The sequence below is a fragment of the Echiichthys vipera genome (genome assembly GCF_963691815.1).
Source record: "Echiichthys vipera genome assembly, chromosome: 21".
Classification (NCBI taxonomy): Eukaryota; Metazoa; Chordata; class Actinopteri; order Perciformes; family Trachinidae; genus Echiichthys; species Echiichthys vipera.
In genome coordinates this window covers 9,104,742-9,129,599 of record NC_139846.1, presented here as the reverse complement: position 1 = coordinate 9,129,599, position 24,858 = coordinate 9,104,742, and the positions used below count along the sequence as shown (strand labels likewise).

At 40.1% G+C, this 24,858-nt stretch overlaps 2 protein-coding genes across 2 annotated transcripts in view; both read left to right on the top strand.

Annotated features, from left to right (window-relative positions):
• Positions 1–378: 378 nt before the first annotated feature.
• pxdc1b (PX domain containing 1b) lies at positions 379–13,357 on the top strand. Its single transcript, XM_083936352.1, has 5 exons — positions 379–1,037; positions 8,391–8,482; positions 8,649–8,766; positions 8,856–8,967; positions 10,280–13,357. Exons 1-5 carry the CDS (start codon positions 782–784, stop codon positions 10,401–10,403), a joined length of 702 nt encoding a protein of 233 aa, XP_083792478.1. The 5' UTR covers positions 379–781; the 3' UTR covers positions 10,404–13,357.
• A 1,598-nt stretch (positions 13,358–14,955) lies between these two features.
• The window catches only part of tmx3b (thioredoxin related transmembrane protein 3b), a 36,909-nt gene continuing 27,006 nt past the window's right edge, over positions 14,956–24,858 (top strand). Inside the window, exons 1-9 of the mRNA XM_083936463.1 lie at positions 14,956–15,009; positions 15,268–15,325; positions 16,696–16,735; positions 18,759–18,882; positions 20,029–20,074; positions 22,319–22,399; positions 22,827–22,926; positions 23,164–23,241; positions 23,827–23,893. Coding sequence (XP_083792589.1) covers positions 14,976–15,009; positions 15,268–15,325; positions 16,696–16,735; positions 18,759–18,882; positions 20,029–20,074; positions 22,319–22,399; positions 22,827–22,926; positions 23,164–23,241; positions 23,827–23,893 — 628 coding nt within the window. The 5' untranslated portion in view covers positions 14,956–14,975. The remainder of the gene's footprint in view (positions 15,010–15,267; positions 15,326–16,695; positions 16,736–18,758; positions 18,883–20,028; positions 20,075–22,318; positions 22,400–22,826; positions 22,927–23,163; positions 23,242–23,826; positions 23,894–24,858) is intronic.

Genomic DNA, 24,858 nt, shown 5'->3' with positions numbered 1-24,858 from the left:
AGAAATATATTTGCCAAACATTATTTTTTCCACCATTTCAATCATTTCTTTTTAGATGTGAATCTAAAATGTGCAGAAGTCTGAAAATACAGAGGACAATTCATGTTTTTCTGCCCCCACAGTCTAATCCATGGGAAGCTGTTTGACTGAAAGAAAAAGGGGCAAAACAAGCTATTTCTTCAAATCAATGAGGAGATGGACAGTTTTGTTTTTGCGGCCCTTTGCATTCTTTGCATAATAATACCCTGTTGTCAAGGAGGGAGGAAGGAAGGAGGGGAGGAAGGAGAGGGGAGGAAACTGTGCTGAAAGAAAAGCTGATCCAGACAGTGTGAAGTGACGCGCTGTGGATTTAGGAAACTAACGGCAGACTGGAGGAGGAGGCAGCAGCGCTTTATTAAAGCCCGAGCTACTTTAACAAATCTTTGGACTTTGTATTCTGATGTTGTCGGCGTCTTCCCGAGGATGACATGAAAAAGAAACTGTTGCTGGATCGATAGACGAATCAATTTTTGCGGGGGCGTTGTCTATGACTCCAAAGTCTGTTTTTTGTTTTTTTAAACCCAGATGCCACGTTTGAGATCCCGCCTGTGACGGTCTGAGCACAACCATCCTCCTCCTCCTGCGTAAAACACCGCTGCAGACAGTCCAAAAAGTTGCCGAAGTTGTCTTTGCGGATCTCTTTTTAATCCCCACATCCCGCTGTGGCATCGGCTCCTTCTGCCCGTCACCCTGCTGCGCTCCGCCGGCCCTGCCCCAGCATGCTGGACTGACAGTCTGAGGAATGGCATCGGCTGTGTTTGAAGGCACGTCGCTGGTCAACATGTTTGTCCGGGACTGCTGGGTCAACGGGATCCGGAGACTCATCATCAGCCAGCGGGGGGAGGAAGAGGAGTTCTTCGAGATAAGGACGGAGTGGTCTGACCGGAACATTTTATACTTGCATCGGAGTTATTCCGATCTGGGGCGGCTGTTTCATAGACTGACGGAGTCCTTTCCTGAGGACAGAAGGGAGCTCTCCAAGTCTCCACTGATAGAAGGTGGGTCCCGCGGGAGGCTGACAGCTGATCACAAATAATCTAAATGTCAGGCTAATAGTTTTTTCAAATCTGATCAGGAACGTAGCTGCAAATTATGGGGCCAGGGGGTGGCTGCACGTCCTCCCAGCCTTTTCTTTATTTTCTCTATATTTTAGTTTTTTTTAGTTTTATAGGGCTGCAATGAACGACTTAAATCAATTGATAGCTCATCACTAAAACTCCATCTCAACTGCGCTGCACCATAAACGCTCCTTAATACAGCACCTTAATCATGACGCATCTTTTTTAAAATTTATTGTAAAGTTAAGGTTTTGCATCTTTGCCGGACTCAAGTTGTCTTTTTGTCAATTGTCTCACACACTCATAATTGTGTTTTTTGGGCATTTTTTCCACACCTTTATTATAAAGGACAGACGGGGGGGGCATGCAGCAAAGGACCGCAGGTCGGAGTCAATCCCACAGCCGCTGCCTCTCTTAACATGGGGTGACTGCTCTAACTACTGAACCATCGGTCGCCCCTTTTGTGTGTGTGTGTGTGTGTGTGTTTGTGTGTGCTCTTGTTTTTCTCTAATTGGAAATTGGAAAGACTGCAATGTCACATCCACATTGCAGTTTATTACAGAAATTAAATTAGTGAAGTCTAGTGAAGTCTGCACCCCAAGTGGACGCTCGAGGTCCCTTGAGGACTGGATGAATTGTGGATTTGGACTTCCTGGGAAAAGTGCCTGCAAAGTTATCAAGCCTGCGACCCTGGACATTTGGATTCAGTCATCACTTCAATATAGGGCTTAACTACGAAGATGATTGGATTATAAATGTTTAGAGCAGCAAAATCAAAGCAGGAAAACATAGTTGATGTAATCATTAAGGGCTTTAGAGCTAATCTGAACTAAACTGCCTCATAGTCTACATTCACATCCTTTTGTTTGGACAGGTTAATATTTAACAAAGTCCACTTTCGGGTGTCACATTAGCAGACCTATCACAGCCCGGAGACCACAAGACCAACTCTGCTCAATATAATGGCGCTAAAAAGCTGTTAGATATGTAAGGTGCATTTTCACCTCTTTGTGGCCTAAAAGTTGGATTTCCTATGGGAGAATAACAAGTCTTTAGAGGGAACCAAAAACTGTTCTGAGGCCACAGTGAGGGGACAGTTGCCAGGTGTTTGTTGCATACAATAAACAACAAAACAAAATTAAAGGACAGTGCTGTAAAAATCAAGAAACATAAAGAATAGACAAATGACAATAAAAACACAAAACACATTGAGCTTCACGGGATGGCGTCCATGTGATACATTCTTTGTATTTAGGGGTATTGAATTTGAAATGTGTTTTTTTAAGTTTAAGTTGCCTGATTTGCCTTTTTTAAATTAAATTTAATCTGTCCAGTGCCGTTTTACTTTGAGTTTAGGAAACATGAATTAGCATTACCATCCATGAAAAAATAGTTTAGAGGCTATAAAAACGTGTTGTGACCTTTCTACAGCAAATTTTTAGACAGGCTTTCGAAAAGAGCACTCTTCTGCCATATGTAGCCCAAACCTATGGCCCTTGGGGTTTGGATCTGTGACACTGTGGTGCTGTGACACTGCCAACAGGTTTGGCAGAGCTCCCTGCTTCTCCTTGTTCCTTGGCACTTTCCTTTTGTCTCTACCCACTGAGCCTATACGAATATTTTGGAAACATCCCCTTAGTGGCGACTGGAGCGCTTCTCTTCCTGCCCGAAATCACTGACGAGCTTGTTGACAGCTCGCTGCTCTGACGCTGCCAGCGCAGTCTGCAGAGCATTTTGGGAAGAGAAATTTTGGACCTCATGACTCACTTCTTTTCTTACTCTCTGCCACCTTTATATCCTGATTACACCTAAAAATAAATAGAGCTGTGATATAAGCACTGAAGGAGACATCGGTGTTACTTTAGTGAGTCCAGCTGGTTTGACAATTTAATGGATGGATGGCAAGCCACGGTCTTAATAACATTCCCCTAATGGCCTTTAGGTAATTCCTACCTCTGCTACAATATTAAGTTTGCATCCCCTTTAATTTCCACTCAGATTAAAAGTCCCTGTGAAAAACTGTAGCTTTGGCCTTTCTCAGTCCACTTTGCTCCAGTTTCTAGCTCCACTCATGTTTTCCCGTTTCTGTGCTGCGTCTAAGCAACAGGGAAGGCGTGCAGAGCTTTCAGACTGATGTCATGATGAGGGGGAGAGAGAGGAGTCGACTTCCCATATTTAGTCCCTCTGGTCTGCGAAGGCTTCTTAACACTTACCTTACATGTGACCCCAGAGTGAACACAGACGGGAAGACATGGCTCACATTCCTTGTAAGACAGATTCCTCACACTGTTTTTGAAATCACAAACTCCCTCTCACGCTCATTCACTAACTCATATTCACGAGTGTATTTCTGGATATTACGTAGTTCTTGGAGTTGGTTGTCGCCAATTCACAGATCTATCAAAGTAGGGGCTCTGGATAATGTTTTTTGAAGTGTAAACATTCTGGACTTGTTTACAGAATTATGGGATAGATGGATTTAAATAATGTACAGCTTATCTAACTTGACTTAATATTATGGCATTCGTTCAATCAGTACAAAAAAGTCATAAAAAACGTCATGTTGACATTTTGGCCTAATTCATGTAAGGTACGTCCTTTGCTTTTCATTTTTATATGAGTACTACTTGCCTTTCTAAAGCCAATTAAGCATATTTCTATTAAGCATATTTCTATTAAGCATATCTTAATAGAAATAGAAAGAAATAGTACCTCCCATAAAACATATTTTGGTACACGTCGGTTTTTGTACGGTACGATTAAACAACGTTACCAGTCCAAAAACCAGTGTATGAACCATGGCACACCAGGCCGACAGTCAGCTGTCACAAGAAGAGGAACAGAAATGAGGAAATAAGAAACGGCTGAAACCAACAGTCCGTGAGATTAAGAACAAACTTGTTTTATCAGGGAACATTAATCTTTTAGCCATCATGCCTTTAAGCAGAAACGGTTCCTGATTGTTTCTACGTTCTTATTTGCTCGCACCTAACATCGGGTTGGGTTTTTAATGTATTAGCTAACTACGGTCTTGAATCTATCCAGGCAGTCTCCCGGTTTCCCCCTTTGAATGGTGGATACATACTACTGCCACCTGCTGCTATGAGAGTTATTTCCTCTCACACAGGCGCAGAATGTTCATGCTAGTTGGCCGTCAGCTGAAGTCTTTGCAGTGTGTTCAAAAACACGGCCTTTGCCACCACTGGTTCTTTGACGTTGGGTTGGTGTGTCTGGCGTTTAGTTAGTTTTATGCGAAGCTAAGCTAACTGGCTATAGCCTTACATTTAACCGACAGATATGAGCGTGGTATCAATCTTTAAGTTTCAACTTTATACGTGTGATATTGGTTGGTTTGGTAAGTGGGCAGCCAATATTGTCATGTTATTACTCACATGCGTTTTGGGAATGTGACCATTGTAAAATAGTATGGATTTTATCAGAATATGCAAACTTAAACAAAATGTCATTAAGTAAATAAAGTGCACTAGGTTTGTGATTTTAGACACACTTCCACAGATAATATTGGTAGGCCTACTTGTAAACACCATGTACAATAGGTGTCCGGATGTTCACTAATGTCCTCTGTTAGTTGACTGAGGCGTCCAGAAATAACATGTTGAGAGTTAGTGGTTGGATGATAAAGCGTTAGGCTGCTGACATGTGCTTATCGGATCCATGCAGAAGATAGCTGTGAAATAGCTGGTGCTTACAACACCTGATGACTGTTTAGATAATGTGTTCCTGTTGTGCATCTACTTCTGCGTTATTTCAGCTATTAGATGAAGGAACTTGTCAACACGGCAACTAACACGCGGGTAACTTTAGTGCGTAATTACAAAAACTATGAGGTGGGTCGTTGCATACACTAAAATTTCATATAGTATCTCTTTAGTTACATTTTACTAACTTGTTGCACTAAGAAGATAAACGCTGCCACAAGCTGATCTTCTAAAAAGAAACCACCCAAATAGACTTATATAATCTCAGAAAGAAGACCACTGCAGGAAGCCCACGCAGGAAATAAACTATTTCAGAATAAATTAGAGGAAATACTTGTAAAAAAAAACATAGCTACATTTAGTGTTGTGTCTTTAAAGACATTTTTCAGAAGATTGTCCCTGTAATTGTCATAAACACAGCAAATCTGAGTTGAGATATACACATATGAATATTTCAAAGTTTTTGGAGATGAAGCTCACTGTGGCTGTTTGGTATTTTGGTGATTTGTTGCCCCAGTGGGAAGGGAGGTGCAGTAGCAAGGGGTGTCACCACCAATCCATGGGCACACTGCAATTTTGGTGTCGAGATCCATTGAGTTTTGTGCCGCCCTCCTGCTCAGACCAAGTCGTACAGTTTTTTTGCATTTTCTTACACTCAAGTTGATGGATGGAGCCCACAATAACGTCTCCAAAATCACCCACATACTTTTATTTGCTGTATTACCCTCATGAAAGATTCTTCAACGTGTGTAACTGCAAAAAATAAGTGTTTTATTATGGTCATGGTAGTGATGCTTGGAGGCAGAATAAATATTTATAAATTATTCTAACCATCATCTGTTACCAACAACAGTTTACGTATATGAAAGTCTTTCCGCTGATTAACATCCATCCTATATCTTTCTCATAGCTGCAGGTATGTGTTGAATCTGTTGTCTCTCATTGGAGAGGTGTGCATCATCAAATATTTGCCACACACACCAGATCCACTGTGGTTACCACATTTAAATGTTGACCAACCACACTGAGCTTTTGTTGGGTTATGGAGGAGGAAAGTTTTTCAAGGGGACGAGAAGATGTGTGATGATTGTTAACAGTCTCTCACACACTCTAATATTATAAAATGTTCTTCCTAGTTCCACCCTGTTTCCAAGTGCACCCTGGGTGGACTGTGTGCCTGCACCTAATAATAGATAATGTGCACTTGATTTTTGACATTAGCGCCCTACACGCCAGTACATCTACTCTATGAATCTGTTTTATCAGCTAACCAGACTGGCTGTGGTTGAAAGTCTCTGCAGTGAAGTTACCATCCAGACTTTGTTTCTATTTAAAATGTTAACTGCTGTTAAATCTCTCAACCACAAGAATTGTGCACTGTCACAACATAAATTAAACTAATGTAATAAAAATAGATGATTCCCAGTCCAAGTTATGAACTGGAGTTGTGTTAAAGGTTTCATATTGTAAAAAGTGAGATTTCCTAGTCTTCTTTTGATTATAACGCAGGTTGAGGAGCTTCTCAACCTGCGTTATAATCAAAATATAATATAATTATAAGTGAAAGTATTAAAATACTCAATCCAAAGAGAAATGCACACTGTATTCAGAAACTGTGCCTTTAATCGAACTGTCAGGACTTCTGAGCTTTTATGATGTCACAACTATAATATATAGCATGGGTGGGGAAACCTAAAACATGCAGGACAGTGGCCCTCCAGGAGCAGGGTTCCCCACCCCTGCTATATAGAGGTAGAAAGTGCTGCTACAGTCAATCCCCTAATGCAAAGACAGTGCAGAGACGCCCAGAGCACAGATGCTGAAAACTCAGAAACACTGATCAATCAGAGCAGACTGTGCTTTTTCAGGAAAGGGGGCTTAAAGAGACAGGCGCTAAATCTGAATATCTTTGGGTTTTGGACCGACAAAACAAGACATTTATAGACATCACTTTGGACACATTTCATAGACCAAACTATCACAATAAATATCGACTATCGAAAAATCGCTAATGAAAAATAATTGTTAGTTGCAGCCTAATCTCTATAAACACATTCTTAATAGGAATGTACAACCTGTAAGCAATGGGATTTGGGGAGCAGAAGCGCCCTGGTTTCCGCTGATAGGTTTCCGAGTAGTATTCAGGTTTGAGCGGGCTTTGGTTGAATACAGATAAACTGTGTGGAGAGCAAACGAGACAGAATATTTAGCTTTTCATTGGCTTCATGTTATTATTTAAATGCATTCATATGCAGAAATCTGTTTATAGAGAGACCCTTTCTCAACTCCGACTCCATAATCGTGTCTCAAGTTGCTAATCGGGCTGTAAACAATAACTGCCTCTAAGTCTTGGCCTGGATATCCGCTAGCCAAAGCTGAAATATTAGCCTTTGCCAATTGTCGTCAGACAGATAGCCGCTGGGTTCCCAGACTGGTTGCAGCCTTACTCAGTATGAGCCTTAAACATTTGTCACATATACAGCGGAAACTGGCAAACAAGTCTCAAATGAACCGGAGGCGGTGTGAGGTTCAGACTGGGTGGTAGTCTCACTTGGTTCCTAGTGATGATTTAACCGCCAAGCCAGTCTTCACATCCCCCTGGGTATGATGTCATCACTGCTGGCCATTATAAATGGATGAGACTGTGACTGTGCACAGTGTTCCTTTAGGCTCTCTTACTCAGTACTTCCATGTAACAGTAAGCGCTGTGTGACTACGTTTGTAGCACTTACATGAGACAGAGACTCATCAGTGTGGCTGAGGCCTTCATCATTATTCTCCTCACCACATCCCTTTGTCAGCATGGCCGTAAATGATGCTTTGCTGACTGTTCGCTCACATGGGCGGTAACCTTGTGTTGCTAAAAGTGCTGATTTTACACTCCCACTGCTACTTAGATTGCATTCCCAGTGTTATGCAGGATTAATGTTATTGTGTAGCTTTTCTCTCGACCTCTGTTATTACTGCTATTGTACAAATGTTTGCAATTACACTGGCAGTTTTACAGCGTCACGCTGTCTTCTTGTTCTAAAGACAATGATTAAAAAGTCAATTTTTTCCCTCCTTTTAATTTAGGGTAAATATCATGGCATTGTTAATATAAAGGTTACAGTATTAAACAGACTACTACCTTTTTACTTGCATTCGTGGCAACCTTTTCATGACCTGTCGGGCTCTTTGTGTTGTCAGATAAGAGTCTGGTGACAGGAAACATCAAAGCAGTGGCCCTATTTTTTTTCACACAGGCACCTTAATAGTTAGAACATTTTGGTTGGTCTTACAAACTCTGTACTTCAGATTTGATTGTTTATATATTTTAAGATATTTTATGCTTTTCTCTAGGTTGTAGTTATTGATGCTATTGTATTGTTTTGGGGGTTGGAAAAACAAACACCATATACTTGAGACACACTCCGACATTAACATGTAAATTCTGCAGGTTATAAGCTTCACAAGAGGATTATTGCAGTTCCTTTGTTGAGTTACATACGATTGCACAGGTGGATACAATAAACTGTGGTAAATCTTCACACTAGAGCTGATGATTTCAGATGTTCACATTTATTTGTTTCAGGTCTGGTCAAAATAAAGGAGGCAAACGACATTGAGGAGAAATTGAATGAGGTGGAACGTCTACTGAAGAATGCCATCAACATGCCGTGCAAGGTCAGTCATTTATCAATTACAAATAAATTAAAATTAAAATTAAATAATACCTCATATCAGTGCTTTATTAGCATGTTTACTGTGCATTAGACGGTTTCCATGCTTGGGGTTAAAAGGTAGATGTTTGGGAATTTAACTATGTAGACTTAAAAACGTGTCTCCACAGTATTCCAGGTCAGAGGTGATGCTGACTTTCTTTGAGCGATCACCGCTGGACCAGGTGCTCAGGAATGACAAAGTCCACCGAATCCAGCCGTGCTTTCAAAGTCCAATCAAGATATCAGGTTTTTATCTAGTATTTTGTTGTAACACAAAGAGAGAGCCACTGTTGACTAAAGTCATGATGACTGAGCAGACACTCTGTACCTTTCAGAAATCATGCGCTCAAATGGATTCTGTCTGGCCAATACAGAGACCATCGTATTTGATCACAGTCTCCCCGAAGAAAAAGAGAGACCTTCATCCACCGACTCTGTGGAACATACGTGAGTATTAAAACCACTCCTAGCGCTGGGGGATAATTTAACATGAGAATTTATTGTCTTTCAATAGAATTGATGTAGTGAAAGCCAGCCATCCAGCCAGCTCTGCGCGCACTGACATAACGCGTGGCCGTAAACTGTGTTGATCTTCATTAAATCGCCTGAAAACAACTGCTACAGTATAACCATACACTTCTCTACACACAGCAGACTGCTGGGTTATAATGTGCTACTCAGCCAAACATTTTTACATTCACAGAGTCTTTCAGTCTCAGGAATTAATAAATTAGCAGCTAGCGGACTCCCTCTGCTCAGAATGCTGCAGTGAATTTCAGCCTGCATGCACGAAGTTCACTGCTGACTGCTGAGGTGCAGGAGAGGAGAGAAAAGTGACCGTAAATGACAACCAAGCGCAAAAAGTTTCTCACACTGAGCTGGAATGGGAAAAAAGTACAGCACTGTTTTTTAAGGATTCTGTTATTCTACAGTTTAAAGTAAAACGAATATCCGAATCTGAAAAATGGAAAACTGAATAGCTACCCAACGAACAAATATCTGAATAGTCGAATATTCTGGTTCAACCCTAATTGTTTCTAAAGACATGGTGAAAAACCAGCAGCCAAAAAAATATTTATGTCATTTGGATGATGCTTTATGTTATGATTCTTGCACTAAACTTTATGATCTGAAAAAAATACTTTTCTATTGGTTTTGATGAAGTATTTGATTTGTGCAGGAGTATACACAAATAGGCTTGACCATGGGATTACTTCATATAGACTTTATTTATTAAATCACCAGTGATATACCACAATATACCAAACACACTATCTATTAATATCAAGATATTAAATGGCTTATATCAGGTTAGAAGATGTTGGCCATATTTCAAAAAAACATGCCATAAGCCTGATTATAATCAGTAGTGTGTAAATCCATATTACTTGATTACACAAATTACCTGCTTGATTTCTCACAAATATTAGGAATTCCATGTTTGCTCTCGAGTGTACAGTTAGTGACTGTGGAAGTCCTTGAATGTGACCCAACCCCAGGACCCTCCACCCCCGCAGGAAGTGTGTCTGTGCACCTCTTCCTTCCCTGGGTGTGTGTGTAGGAAACAAAAGAGGAACACATTCCTCTTGGTACTTCACACAAAACAACTTTACGTAACTCTGCTTTTTTTCACTTGTACTAGCAAATACAGGCTCCATGGGTGTACACTATGTAGAAAATCCACACAGGGCCTTAAATACTTATAACAGGCCCATTCTGTCCTTGGGGTAATTTAATTTGTCTTTCATTTTGTTGCCAGGTATGAGGATGGAACAGAGTTTTTGCCAATGGAATCAGACTTGTGTGATGAGGAGACAGAAGCATATGTCACCAATCTTTCCTACTACCATCTGGTCCCATTTGAGACTGACATCCTTGAGTGAAAAAAACTGATGCCTGGTGATGGATGATGCTATCATCGAGGAGTACTTTTAAATGGAACCTAGCTATGCAACGCTGCACATGGCTGCTCCGAGTAAATGCTGCGTATTCTAGAAAACTCTACAGAGTTGCATGTAGCCCATTTTGGAGTTGGGCAGATTTACAGTATGCGCCAAAATATTGTAAGAAAGCAACAGCAGCACCACATTTTTTTCCACTTTAAGCGACGTCACCAGTGTGCCTCATTCAGAGCCTTACTCGAGTGTGTGAAGAAGAAACATGACAGGACCGTCCGTCTGCTGTCTACAGAGGGCTTCCAGGTGTTGTAACACAACCTGTGGAAACAGCAATGGAGGTTGTCTTCAGTCCCGAGGCAGATGCAAACGGCTGGAGGGATTTCAAAACATGCAGCTCGACCACTTCAAAAGAAGTCATCAAACACATCATTGTCTGTGGTTTGGCGTGGGAGTACAACCAGAGGGGAGAGGGCCACACGGCGACCTTAATGTGGAGACAAATGACAATATTGAGCTCGCTGTTACTTGAAAACGTAGCTGAATTGACCAGCACTCTTTCTTTTTCTATCTCTGTTGTTTGTTATGTGATACAACTGCAGATTGTCTTCTCATGTAAACCGCTACGTGCAGTATGAGTCACCACTCTGGTGGTTTATTCCTGTTGGGTGCTGTCACAAAGCTTTATGTATGATGTATTTGTTTATGGTGCGATTTCCACCAGCATGTAGGAACTTCTTATGTTTTTTGTTATAATACCAGCTTGAAACTAATGAGGTGATTCCTGTTTTGTTGCTGTGATATGCAGTCGGTCGGTTCTTTGGCCTGGAAGTAATCTAAGATCCAAGTGTGATGTTTAGCTACCAGCTAAGGTAAAGGAATAAAAGTCATTGGTGCAAATTTCATCCAAAGTCTTCCTGTTTTAGCACGCAGTAAAACAAAAACTTTATAGTAAATTGACAGACTGTCCTAACTAAAAAAACATTTACATTTGTTGTGTGACTGAGCCCTCTAGTGGCTGTTGTAACTAGCGCAGGGACAAACGAGGAAGTTGACGTAGCGTAAGTCCACGAAGGGAGGAAGGTCGGCGGGGTGGAGGGATCATGGTCAAACAAACAGGACTCTCACCCAGGAGACTGCTGTTTGTGCCCTGCGTTAAAGCAAAAGTCAACTTCTTTTAAGTCACCCAACTTTGTGACAGACGTAAATGTGTGGCGTAGTTACGTCCGTGACTCATTTAAGCTAGTCCATGATCTTTTTCTGAACCTTACCTAGTATTTTTGTTACCTAAACTTAAAACGGTCATATATGTGGTTTTGGGAGTCATTGACATGTTGCAACTTGAGCAAGAATAAGCATTTATGCAAATAGGCTTAAAACATACAGTATGTTTCACTTGGTTCTTCAATTACTATCAAATTAAAGATTATAAAAGAAATGCTAAGTGTACATTTTGTTACAACTTTCCAAAGTGAGAACATCATGCTGCCTTTTTGAAACGTCTGTGAGAAATGTTTAATGAAGTTTTGTCTGAATAATAAATTAGAATGTGATATGTTTGTAATGTAGCTTGTAACGCTGCTTATTTTGTGTTTAGAGACTAAATCATTTGATATATCAGAGTGGAGATGAAGTGTTGCTGAATCACCTCACTGCTTTGTTGTTGCCATGAGATGAGTGATTAAAAAAAGGCAAAGAAAGCTTTGTTTTATGGGTCAGCTGAGGTCACATCTGACCCGTTCTGTAAGATGACGTGTGTGGGTTCAGTCGGACAGCTGAATGTGGGAGTCTGCAGCTCGGCCTGCCATGGGGGAACAAGTCCTCTCTTCATCTTAAGAAGACAAACAACCTTGCTGTACTAAAGCTTTCTATTGAAAAAGTCGTGTGAAATAATTAAAAGTCATGTTTTTTGTATGTTTTTGGGTTACTTTCACGTCTCATAAGGCATTTTATGAAACTCAAAGGAGCGTTAAATACGCTGTGAATGCAACTGAAAGGCAAATAATGTATGTCTTTGTTGGGTTAACTGTAAGGAAGTCCATCTATATTCACTGTTTTGACAGTCTTGTCAATGCAGAAGTCATTGTGACCTTACAATGTAGACTTAACAGCTTGTGTCCACTTTCTTGCCCCTCCAAACACAAAAGGCATTCAACCCTCACAAACTTGGCACGCGGGGGCTTCAGCAGGACGATCCTCCGCATGAGTCTATTTAGTAACACAGTCATGATCACCATTCACCCCATGAGAAAGTACAGCTCTTTCTCACGATGTAAAACTATTTCATGCTTTGTTCCTTTCTTTTCCCCAAGAATGATTTGAAGGATATTCTTCGAACATGAAAGTGTCTGTTGGAAAAAGTCCCAGCATACATTATAGTGATGATTGATATGACTTCATAAAAAAGATTAAAAAAATAAACTGGAACCTCTGATTTAAATGTTCATACCCAGGATAGATATTCTCTCTTTTTCAAAGAGCAGCTTAATGTTTATTAAATGCTGTGTGAGTTCATATTTAAAGATCACATATCTATTAAGACCTCTTTCTATCGGGTTCTAAAACGGTACTCAGCTGAGGTGTGAAACATATCAGTGTCATGGTTGTGAGGACTCAGACAACAGCCCGACAGATAATATAAAAATAAAATGACTCAAAAGACTTTATTTATTTTGTCATCTTCAGCTACGCTCTGTGACCCTAACCATTCTATGCCTTGTAATTTAATTATGTTTTTGCGGGCTCGTGTGTTGTGAGGTGTTTTTGCGTGTAAATACGTCAAAAGGAATGAATGAATCTTAATTATAACCTTTTGAAAATGAAGTTATAGTGGTAACATGTTTGATAACTTTAAAGCTGTTCAGACAGTATTATATACAAATGATTATTCCCAAAAGTTTCTCAAAACAAATATGTTTCCAATAAAAGACATGTTCATGTGATGTTTTGTGTGGAATTGATTTGCACAATATTTTATTTGAGTGCAATTGCAAAGTTCATTTTAGAATTTCCATATCATGGAGTATTTTCTCGCTCTGTTTCAAAGAGAAATATTTTCCCACTACATCTGCCGAGTAATTTACAGTAGAACATAAAATAAATATATAAATGATATATATATATAAAATGTGGTGTTGATCACTAATGAAATATTGATATAAATAGTTATATGTAATGATAAAACACTGCATGTAAGTACAGTAAGTCAGTAGGTAAAGCTTTATTTATACTGCACTTTTTAAAACACAGTTACAAAGTAATTCACATACAGACACGAAAATTAAATAGAAAAAGTAAAAAAGAAGGGTCAAATTGAAATATGCAGCACAATGAGAGATAGACAAAATGAAAACAGACCAAATCATAAGACAGGGATGGGTGAAAGAGTAAAAAAATGCTTCTGAACACAACACTGAGTCCTTTAATTAACACATAGCACATTCTGCTGATCAGTTTGAATGCAGGACTGTACTTGTAATGTAGTATTTGTATACTGTAGTATTACATTTAGCCTACCTACAGTAAGTGAAGGACACAGGCAGCGGAGGCTTGGCTTGTTGCCTGTTTTAATTATCTTAGAGCGCCACCTTGTGGTAAAACTGATACTCAACAGCAGTATCATTTTGTCAAAACGTATAAGTTTAATACCACCTATTGTTTTATAAATATAATATTATTAAATGCACACAAGAAAGCAAAGTATTATGAAGGTCTGTTTATCTCTGGAGTCAAACATTGGAGTGCCAGGGCACAGAGGGCACAGAGGGCACCAACAGCTGCACATCAATGTGAACTTATTGTAAATACATAATGCAAAAAGACCGCCAATTTCACTGGGTTTTTATGTGAATTTAAACAATATATCAGGACACTCAAACATCCAAACGCTAAAAAAAGAATACAATATATAGTACACACACACACACACACACACACTATATATATATATATATATATGCTTTCTTGGGTGTATATATTATAACGCACCAGTTAAATATATATATATATATATATATATATATATATATATATATATATATATATATATATATTTACATTTTACATTCTCTTTTTTAAATATAAGACTTAAAAATAAATTATATGCAGCTGTTTTTTCCCCAATCTTTATTTAAAAAAACATTCAAATATACAAACACTGCAGACATGTAGGCTACTCAACATAATGATATAGAGAAACACGAATATACATTTGACGTGATTGTTTTTACGTGATTAAACGTAATATTGTGATAAAAAATAGAATCACATTTGTAAATAACTGAAATTGTCATGGAAAAAAACCACCTTCAATTGTATTCTTTGTTTGTTTTTTTTAGCGTTTGGAAGTTTGAGTATATTATTTAAATTCCCATAACAATCCAGTGAAATTGGCGGTAAGTTTGCATTATGTGTTTAACATGTAGGATAAATAATCACAAGTTTACACTGATGTGCAGCCGTTTGGCCGTTGGGCCCGTCAGGAGTCTGCGTGACCCCGCGCATGCGCAGAGCGGCTCATTTAGCCGCTGTATTTCCTGCTTACTGTTTCCAGTCGATGCGATGGCAGAAGTGAAAGCTTCCCTGATTTCTGGCGGTAAGTTCACTCTTTAATTCATGTACATTTAACGCTGCAGTGTCTATGTTACCTCAGCTTCTGTCCGAACGACCCTTACTGCTCCTGCTGTCGAAACCGAGAGGGTAAATGGATGCTCCGGTTTCGCTGGGGACGAGCTGTAGCTGGTGATGCTTCAGTCATGAGGTTTCAGGGCTGGAGGGCTGGAGGGCTGCTGCAGGATAAAGCTCCTGTTAACGTTTAGCTTAAATGTTCTTTTTGTCTGTTTTAATGCTACAGTTATTGCGGCTTTCCTGGCTTCAGCAGTACTTGCATTTGTTGAAGATCTAGATGACACGTAAGTGATGCGCCCAGCCTCAGTGTTTCACCTTTCTGACATTATGACTTGCCCCTGAATGCATCTTCCGAGTAACAGCCTTGATGGGGGTTCAGTGCTGACTTCTTCTGTGTTAGAGGACAAGAATGGCATTTTTCTAACTTGTGCGTTTTTTTAATGCAATTTCACCATGTTTTCAAGCGTGGATCACATTTGCATAAACAAAAGAGGGCTGTTTAAAGCAGGAAAAAGCATTTATCTCTGGTTTCTAGCATAGTTGCACGGTGCTTTTTAATTGGATGCCTGCAGTGGGAAATCTGTAGAGAGTTTTGTCTTTTGTGGATCAGTGTGTTTTTTATTTAATTGGGAGGCATTTTGTGCAACTTTCTTTTTTTTTGTTGAATTATCTCTCACATCCACATAATTTGAATAGTGATTGTTTTTCTATCTGTCGTTTTCTTTTTCTTTTAACCTTTTAACACCCACCTTCTGTGAATATTCACCTATTTGGCATACCCTCATAGAAAGGCTTATAACAGAAGAATTATACGGCTTAAAAGGCACATGTGAGGCTTCATTTGAAAGGTAACCTCTTCTCCTTTCAGAAAAATGTGCTTGTTTGTACCAATGTAAACGCATTGGTTACAATGTAAAAGCATTTTGACCTGGTCTATAAGTCGTCATATTTGATTAGCACTAAAAAGGGAAAATTTTATGCCAAATGAAACAATGCAAATCAGAACACATCTTCTACAGCTTGTTCAGCACACATGAATAAAACACCTTGGCCTAACCTTATGGGAGCTACAGAGTTTAGTAACACTATACTATTATTAAACTAAAGAATGTGTATAAAAAGAGATACGGAGTAACTATGTACAGTAAAACAAATATATATATAGATGCTGAGGTTAACAACTAGAGATGCACCGATCCAGTTTTTTTCCGATCCAATCAGATAATGGTACCTTGGCTGAGCGGCCGATACCCGATGTGATCCTCCCCGTGAGTGAAGGCATCAGGGTTGACATAAACATTTAGCCTTGTTAAAAAAAAAGGTAACAAATTGACACAGATATAAACATACTGAATATTATTTATTAACAAATAACAAAGTGTACATTAGCAGCAAAAATTAATAGATAACACTTCCGTGTAAAGTGTACTGTGTAAGTGTGTAATTAGAATAAATCTATGTAAGTGATTAAATCGCTGTAACTGTATTGCTTTGTATGATATTAATAAAGAGAAATGACTGGATCGGAATGCTGGATCGACCTCATTTATGCGATGTCCGATCGGTGCATCTCTATTTATAACTGAGATTTTAAGTTTACGGTGTGTAAAGCCTATGATGAACTTTAGCTAACAGTCATTCTTCTTTTTGACAGATTTAAAGACACCAGAGTGAACGATGTCTGGCTGGTTGATGTGAGTGACATTATACACACACACACACACACACACACACACGCACACACGCGCACACACGCACACACACACACACACACACACACACACACACACACACACACACACACACACACACACACACACACACACACCAGTCTGGGTCCATTCAGCTATGCTTTACTTCATATCCAGTACGCCACTGTCCGGATCATCCCTTACGGAAGTGGCGGCGGTCGGGGTGGGACACAGAAGGGCGGGGGCCGGAGGGTGTGTGCACACTGTCCTCTGTGTTTGTGATTAGAGAATGAGAAGTCATGCATGCCGGGCAAAGCCAGGGGGCTCGGAGGGGTTTATATCAGAGTTTGTGGGTCCGTGTAAGCAAATCCAAAATTTATCACCCAAAGCTGCCTTCACTGCCCGTTCTGGCTGCAGGAAATGTTCAATACCGTGTTAACGGATTTTATGGTTGTCACTAAATCTCTGTTCAGAACTGAGTAATTCTGGAATATTTTGCAACTAAATTCACAAAGTTCAAATTGGAACTTCATCCACTAGAAAATAAATTTGTTGGGGAATGAAGAACTTATGTTGAACTGAATTTTATTATTTGGCCTGAATTATTGCCGGTTACATACTGTATAAGCGTTTTCTTCAGCATCAGCATTTTTTTAACAACAATGAATCAAATGTCTCACGGAATGTACAAGGCATTGTGGATTATACAGATGGGAGCCGAGAACGAGTTCCAGCTGAGAACCGGTAACGACTTTGAATCGGAATCGTAAGCCTCCGAGCTTATCAATTCCTTTTATTGATGTCTGCATGTTTTTTCCTGCACGCTGCAAAACTCATGCATCTGCACTGCTGAAAGCTTGCAACAAGAAGGAGTCATGGGGAAGAGGAAGAAATGTTCCAAAGTTTGACTTCATTAAATAATTATTGATGACAGGAGTGCTCAGCTTGTCATTTATGTAGAATTATAATTCAAAGAAAAAATGTAGAGAAAAGTGTGATCAGAAGAATAAAAAGAGAATCGATAAAGAACTGGAGGCAAAAGCAGAATCAATGATGCCGTTTGTGTAAAAATCCCACCCCTACTGAATCATCAGCCTGCTCTGCGGACATCTGTGCATCAGCCTTGTTTAGCTAATGGTTCTGGTTTTATAGCACATAAACTATACGGTTTAGTCTCCCCGCTGCTGTCAGTCCTGTTACCAGCAGAAGCCGTCAGCTGTTTGCGGCAAAACAATAGAGAATAAACTCACTAAACACTACCTGCTCAGCACCAAACAGCACCTGGTGAGCACAGTCGGGCATTAGCATCTAAAGAGGCAAATGTTTCCCTCAAACATTTTGGACTTAGATCTGTCAGTTGGACAACCTACACGGTAACTGCTGGGTGTGTAAATAAACAACTGACATGTTCACCAACCCAAAAGGGGTCGATGTTGTGTTCGCAACTTGTTTCTGCTGCCCCAGGTCAGTTTTACATGTTTAAGACGTGTCTTTATAAGCCCTTCATCTGGTCCTAATTATCAGCAGTGCATTCAAAATAAACACAGCTGCTGCGGTGACCATTATTTTAGTCTCCAGTGTTCCCAGTGTTGTTGTTTTGTGCCTAAAGAAGTCATACACATCAGCAGGTAGTGTGTAGGTACAATACAACACAAACAAGGTCGTATACACAAAAAGGCAAGACAGTCTTAAATTGATTTCAGCAGAAGCACACGACATTAAACAACACCACTACCAATAATTTCATCTGGTTGTTGTGCTTATAAAAGTCACACTGTTAAATACATTTAAACTAAGTTTGATCAATGTAGTATTTTCTCTGGTGTAAGATGACATTTTTAAAAATCAGCCATGACACACTTAAAATTCAGCAGTATTCGGCAGTAATGTACAAAGACGTGTGATTATAAGAGAATATTGAATAGAGATTTGGTTGTTTACGGAATAGATAACATTATATTTTGCAGGACTAAACCCAATGTTGCACACAATCTAAAAATTTGCTTCCTTCTCCTGTTAATTTCAGTTCTATGCGCCATGGTGCGGCTACTGTAAAAAACTCGAGCCAATATGGTACGATGTGGGAGCGGAGCTGAAGAGCTCCGGGTCGCCGGTCCGCGTGGGAAAGATGGATGCCACTGCTTACTCTGGTGAGTAAACGATGAAACACTTCAAGGTCTTCCCCTGAAGCCCGTCGGTCCCCAGGTGATGGAGGGACAAAGATAGATCAAACTAATTGACTGTGTTGTTCAACAACATGATGGGGCCCTGCATGCTAAAGGCTTTCAGGGCACACCATTAACAGTGTTTGAGATGGATTCAGTCTTTTTATTGTGACATTATCATTCTATCTCAATACCACATGCAATAATAATACAATGAAAGATGAGTTCTTTGGGTCAGATTACAATAATCCATTATTATAGTATGACAAAACTGTGCCATAGGAGGAATACATGGACACATGTCATTTATATTCCGCAGGGCTTTTAAATGAATAGTTCAACATTTTGGGAAACTTATAAGATGGTTAAACTCTCACTATCTATCTGTTAAACAATGTTAAATGTGTCATTTTCTGTTGCTAGGCGGCTAACATGAAGTAATGTGGGATCATCGGGTCAGCTTATGTGGGTTAGGATTCCTTCAGTGTTTATTCAGGAGGTTTTTACGGCAGTTTAACGTTAAAAATCAGTGTTTCTTTGGTGGACACGACTTCTCAGAGGGGGGGCGAGCCGGGCTGCTGCTAATGTTTGGTCATTTTGTTTCTCTGACAACTCATGATCCATACTAAAATCTAAAAAGTTGTAAATGTAAAAGCATCCTAAAAATTTGGTTTAAAACAGTATTTAATAACCAAGCGCTGACATGTGCAAAAGGTAAACGACGCCATTGACAGGTGAGCAAATGTAACGGACCGTGGAGTGAAATGACAGATTTCTCTGGTTTGAAAATTGTTGGGAACATTTAGTATAATGCAAGTACACAACGCAACAAAATATATTTAACATAAATCCATATGTTTTTACACATTTTACTGCTAAATAAGTACTGAAATACTAAAATACAAGACTACAGCTGCTTAGTCTGGCATCATATTTTCTGTAGCAAAGTGAGGTCATCAGGTCACAAGAGAGAATATGCTTTTATCCTGAAATGTCAAACTATTCTATCTTTAATCATAAATAATTTTCCTGATCTACAGTTGTCTGAAATAGAGGATAATAGGACTTAAGACCTGTGAAGAGGAAGAAGATTCTCAGGATGAGGTGCTTCATTTGTTTTCTGTGTTGCAGGAATGGCTTCAGAGTTCGGTGTCCGTGGTTACCCCACAATAAAGCTGTAAGTGACTCTCTAAGCTTTTTACAACAGATTCTTCCCAACCTCCACTTTCTGAACTTTAAATTCAACTTTTGTTAACATCATTTTGAACTTAAACGCCACAGTTGACTTTACTTTGATTCAAAACGTAATTATATATGAAATTACACACACACGTTTAACCTTTTTAGCTAATTGCTGAAATTTTCTTAACCAGTCAGTGCCGCCCAAAGAAAATCCATATGAGATTAAAAGGCTTATTGAATTTTGTATGGACCTACAGGGCCTGGACACAGTATGATAATTAGTCTAATATATCTGCAGATTACACTTTCTGTGAAGCCTCTGGTGTTACGTATCCGTTAAGCTTGTGTCAGAGAGGCACTCATTCAACCTTACAGTCATCCCTGAGGCTGTAATTTGGTATTGTTATATATTTTATTATGTAAGTGTATTAACGTAAGGTTTTATTGTGTTACTATCAGGATCTTTTCACCTTACGATTGTCTTTTTCTCTTGAGGTTTGGCCTGTTGAGATGCCGTTAGATGACTTATTCAGCAGGGATCAAGGTGTTGTTGCTGCTTCCCTAAAGCATAACTAAGTGACAAACCCTGTTCACACTTTTTCAAATTTCTTAATCTGAAATTGTATTAGCTTCGCTCCTGGATGCTGTTAATTATTCATTTCTTGGGAGGTAAACTGTTTAAAATGATCTTTTCTCAGGGATGTCCCAAATCACTTAAACTGATCTTATGATTTATTGCTGAACAAATCAAAAGTGTTTGGTACTATTTCCACTTGTGAACTACATCAACTTTTTAATTTTTCTTGACGTGCAAGTGAAATTAAAAAAATAAATTAAATAAAATGAATGAGTTTAGGTAGACACCAGCTGCTCAACAGCAGAACTCATGTTGACTTGAGAGGAATAATGATCCTACATCGCACACTTTCCTCCATGTATTTCATACAGAGTCATTTATCTGCATGCTGCCATAATGGGCTCCCCATTTAGTTTCATCAAGCTCATTTGGGAAGTTGCCACAGGATCACGGCAGGGTTCAAAACATTAAACCGAGCAAGTGATGAAACATCCATCGAAGAACCCAAGATACCTCCCTCGGTGACAGAAGGAGACTTGATTTAGAGTCCTGTTTCCCCCTGAGTTCATTAAGCTCTGTGGGGCTGATGCAACCGTAGAAATCCTTAATGCATTCTGCTTGTTGTAGGAGCTTGTTTCCTTTGGCTGGAACTCAATTAGGGGCATTTGTTTTTGTTTGTCATTGGAGGCGAGAGGATTTAGATTAAGTTGACCTTTTGTGATGAAGGAGCTTTCTTCCTCAGTGATTTGCTGTTTCATCAGCTCACCTTGTAAGAGACAGCTTGTCATTGCCGTGCTCCGATGTCAGGCTGAGACTTTAATTGTGCCAAAGACGGGTGCTGCCTTTAATGGACTAAAGTAGGGCTGCAAGGAATGATTATTTTCAGTATCGATCAAAGCTGGAGTCTGCCGTCCTTATCCACTACAGTTTTGTCAAATTCAGCAAAGATCTCCTCACAGTCTGACGTTCATACAAAGCCTTGGCTCTGTAAATAACAGTTTCACAACACTATTCCAGCCAAACGGCAACAGCTGCGTTCGTGCTCGTACATCGAGAGAAAGTCAGTGGGAGAGGGACGGTAAATCTGGGGCATGTAAATGTTATCTGTGTGTTTTTATTTAATTTTGTTTGACTTTTTATGAACTGTTAAGTCATTAGTTTTTCATTTGTTAGTGGTCAAACAGAGCACCTTTAGGATGTGTTTCTATCCATGCTACGAAATAATTCAGTTTTGGATGCAAAGAGGAATCTGATATCTACCCAGTATTAGAAAGCATTACTGAAGAAAGTGTCCAAAGAGTGTATAAAAGGGAGTAAAGCATCACATTTTCAGAAGCTGGGATTAACATATATTTGCCATCTTTGCTTCATTTAACAAAAACAATTAATCAAATAGCAAAATAGTGGCGGGTTAATTTTTTTGTCCATTGACTGATCAAACTATTTAATTTCCCTTTTGCTCACTGAATGAGGGTTTCCCTGACAATACAATATCCTGAATGCAAATTTCACCGCCGCATAATTGATTTCCATTTCACTTTCACACGAATGTCTTCACTAAGTGGCAAACGATTAGCACAAAACAATGAATGGTATTGAAGGATTTTACATTTACAATTATCAGCCTCTCACTCCTGTTTTCCTCCTGTCTCCCATTCTCAGGCTGAAGGGGGATCTTGCCTATAACTACAAGGGACCCAGGACAAAAGATGATATCGTCGAGTTTGCCAACAGGGTGGCAGGGTAAGCCTTCAAACGCCACTTCAAAATGACATCAGATTTCATATATGCGTTGCTTTATTTCAAAGCTGTGCTAATAGGCACCACCCAAGAAAGCTTATCAATGCAGGCCATATTTGTAGCATAGCTCAGTGGGTTTCCCCTCTGATGCTCCACTTTAAGCCACTGTATCAACTGTGCCTGACAGATTTTCCCCTCCTTGAGGGAAATCAGGCTAGATCCGTAGCAGAGGGGTTTGATCAAAAGCTTGGCTCAGACTTCATGGCTGCAAGTTGTGGGACCTCCACTGGGTGGTGCCACCAGCACAGCAATCCAGAACAACATTGTTAAGAGTTTGTCAGTTATTGCATTTGTGTGCCAGTTTTGTACATACTAGGTTTTTATTCATTAAAATGAACTAACCCGCGTGGGTTTTTTTTCCCCTCTCCAGACCAGCCGTCAGGGCACTTCCCAGCAAGCAAATGTTCGAGCACATGATGAAACGACATGATGTGCTTTTTGTGTATGTCGGTGGGGAGTCTCCTCTCAAAGTAAGCACCATTTATGTCAGCCACACATGCAGCAGGATCCTGAGCACCCACCTGATTCAGAGCTACCACAATGCCAAAACTGTGTATTGATTGAATGATAGAAGCTGCTGCTGTAATACATTTGAACAAAGAACAAGTTGTGTGTAACACCTTGTAATGACTCAGCCTTTACAACTTAGACACTGATCTCTTTGAAATCTATTGGTTACATGCTGAAAGACTGGTTTGCCATTTCAGGAGAAGTACAACGACGTCGCCTCTGAGCTCATTGTCTACACTTATTTCTTCTCCGCTTCAGAGGAAGTCTTTCCAGAGGTAACTCTTTGAATTGGCCTCCCTTTGAATTTCAGAAAAATACTGAACTTCCTTGTGGAGACTTCCATATATTTGTCATCATATATTATTGATACTCTTTGAGTATTGTGCATCCAGTTGATTTTTCCTTCTGTTGTCGCTCTTAAGATTAAAATAAATCATTACATTCTTTTAGCTTAGTTATCCTCCCACAACTGCTTATTCAGACACCAGGCTTGCATCCGGTGTATGTTTGATGCAAAACAGTATAAGTTTCACAATTTGCTGCAAAGCTCTACTATCAACAGCACCAGCATTTAGCAGGTGCAAACACATTTATAGAGTAAAATAAGTTTGAAATGTATTCATTTGTTGGGATAAAGCCCTTGAGTTGTACCAACTCGTTTTCGATGGAATCCCACAAACCTAATAGCAGCATGGCAAAATGACACGTACACGTCCTTCCCTTCCTCCCCTTTGCAAGCCTCTGGAAATGGTTGAAGAAAAGCGCTGTTATTATTATTATTATTGTTTATTGTAGGTAAAAATGATTCAGAAATATGTTTCATGGAACTTGATTTTGAATATCCTTTGTGTTTTGAATAGTCAGTAACTTTGCCAGAGCTTCCTGCGGTCGTCGTCTTTAAGGATGGCGCCTACTTTTCCTATGATGGTGAGTATTGTGTTACCTTGTCTTCATAAATTGTTGTGTTGAGGCTTTTTTGTTGAGTTTAAGGTGCCGGTAGAATTCACTCGTATTCCTCTCTCCTTCGCTGCGATCCTTGTTTTCTCCGACTGTGTTCCTCTAGTTTTCCGTTCTCTGCTGCTGTTCTTTCATCTTCCTCACCACATTGAGTTATGGTGTGCCTGGCCCATCATAAAGCACCCAGGGCGCTGCCCACTATTGTGTGCGCGGTGAGGCCAGTCATGTTGTGGCGGTTTAGTCTTTGGGCGGACATGCATAGCAGGCCAGGGTGGAAGGGCGTGAGAGACCACAGTTTAGGCCAGAGAAAACAGTGCAAAGCTCTTCCTGTATATACAGTCATTTAAAGCCAAGGAGTGAATCACCGAAGCAGCCGTCGAGTCTCTGAAAGAGAATCATGTTACATGAGGTTCAGAGGAACTGCTTTTTTTTTTTTTCTGTTTCCCAATTCCAAGCTTCTCACCGCAACAAAGTGAGCTCGCCACATTTCTCCATGATGTCTTTTATTTCGCTGCCGTTTGGGGCCGGAGCTGGGAGGCGGAAACGGAAGGGGAGAGCATCAAGGCACAATGACAACACAAAGGGGCCCCAGTAGTGGCTGTTAGGCAGGTTCGGGGCACGGTTTAGCACCCGGAGAATAAAATCCACCTCGGCCGCCGACCGCAAGTTCACATCCATCTGCTCCACCTGACCGTTCCGGAAGGGGGGCTTACTGCACAAGAACCGCAGCAGGAGAGGCTCGCCGCAGCAGACGCAGATGATGAAAACTCCACACTCTGCAGACTCCTCCAGGACCTTGATGCGGAGGATTTGGTGAATGTCTAGCATTGCCATGGTGACGGCATATTAAGCTAGTCAAGGACTGAGACTGGGAAGCAGCATGGCAAAATGACACGTACACGTCCTTCCCTTCCTCCCCTTTTCAAGCCTCTGGA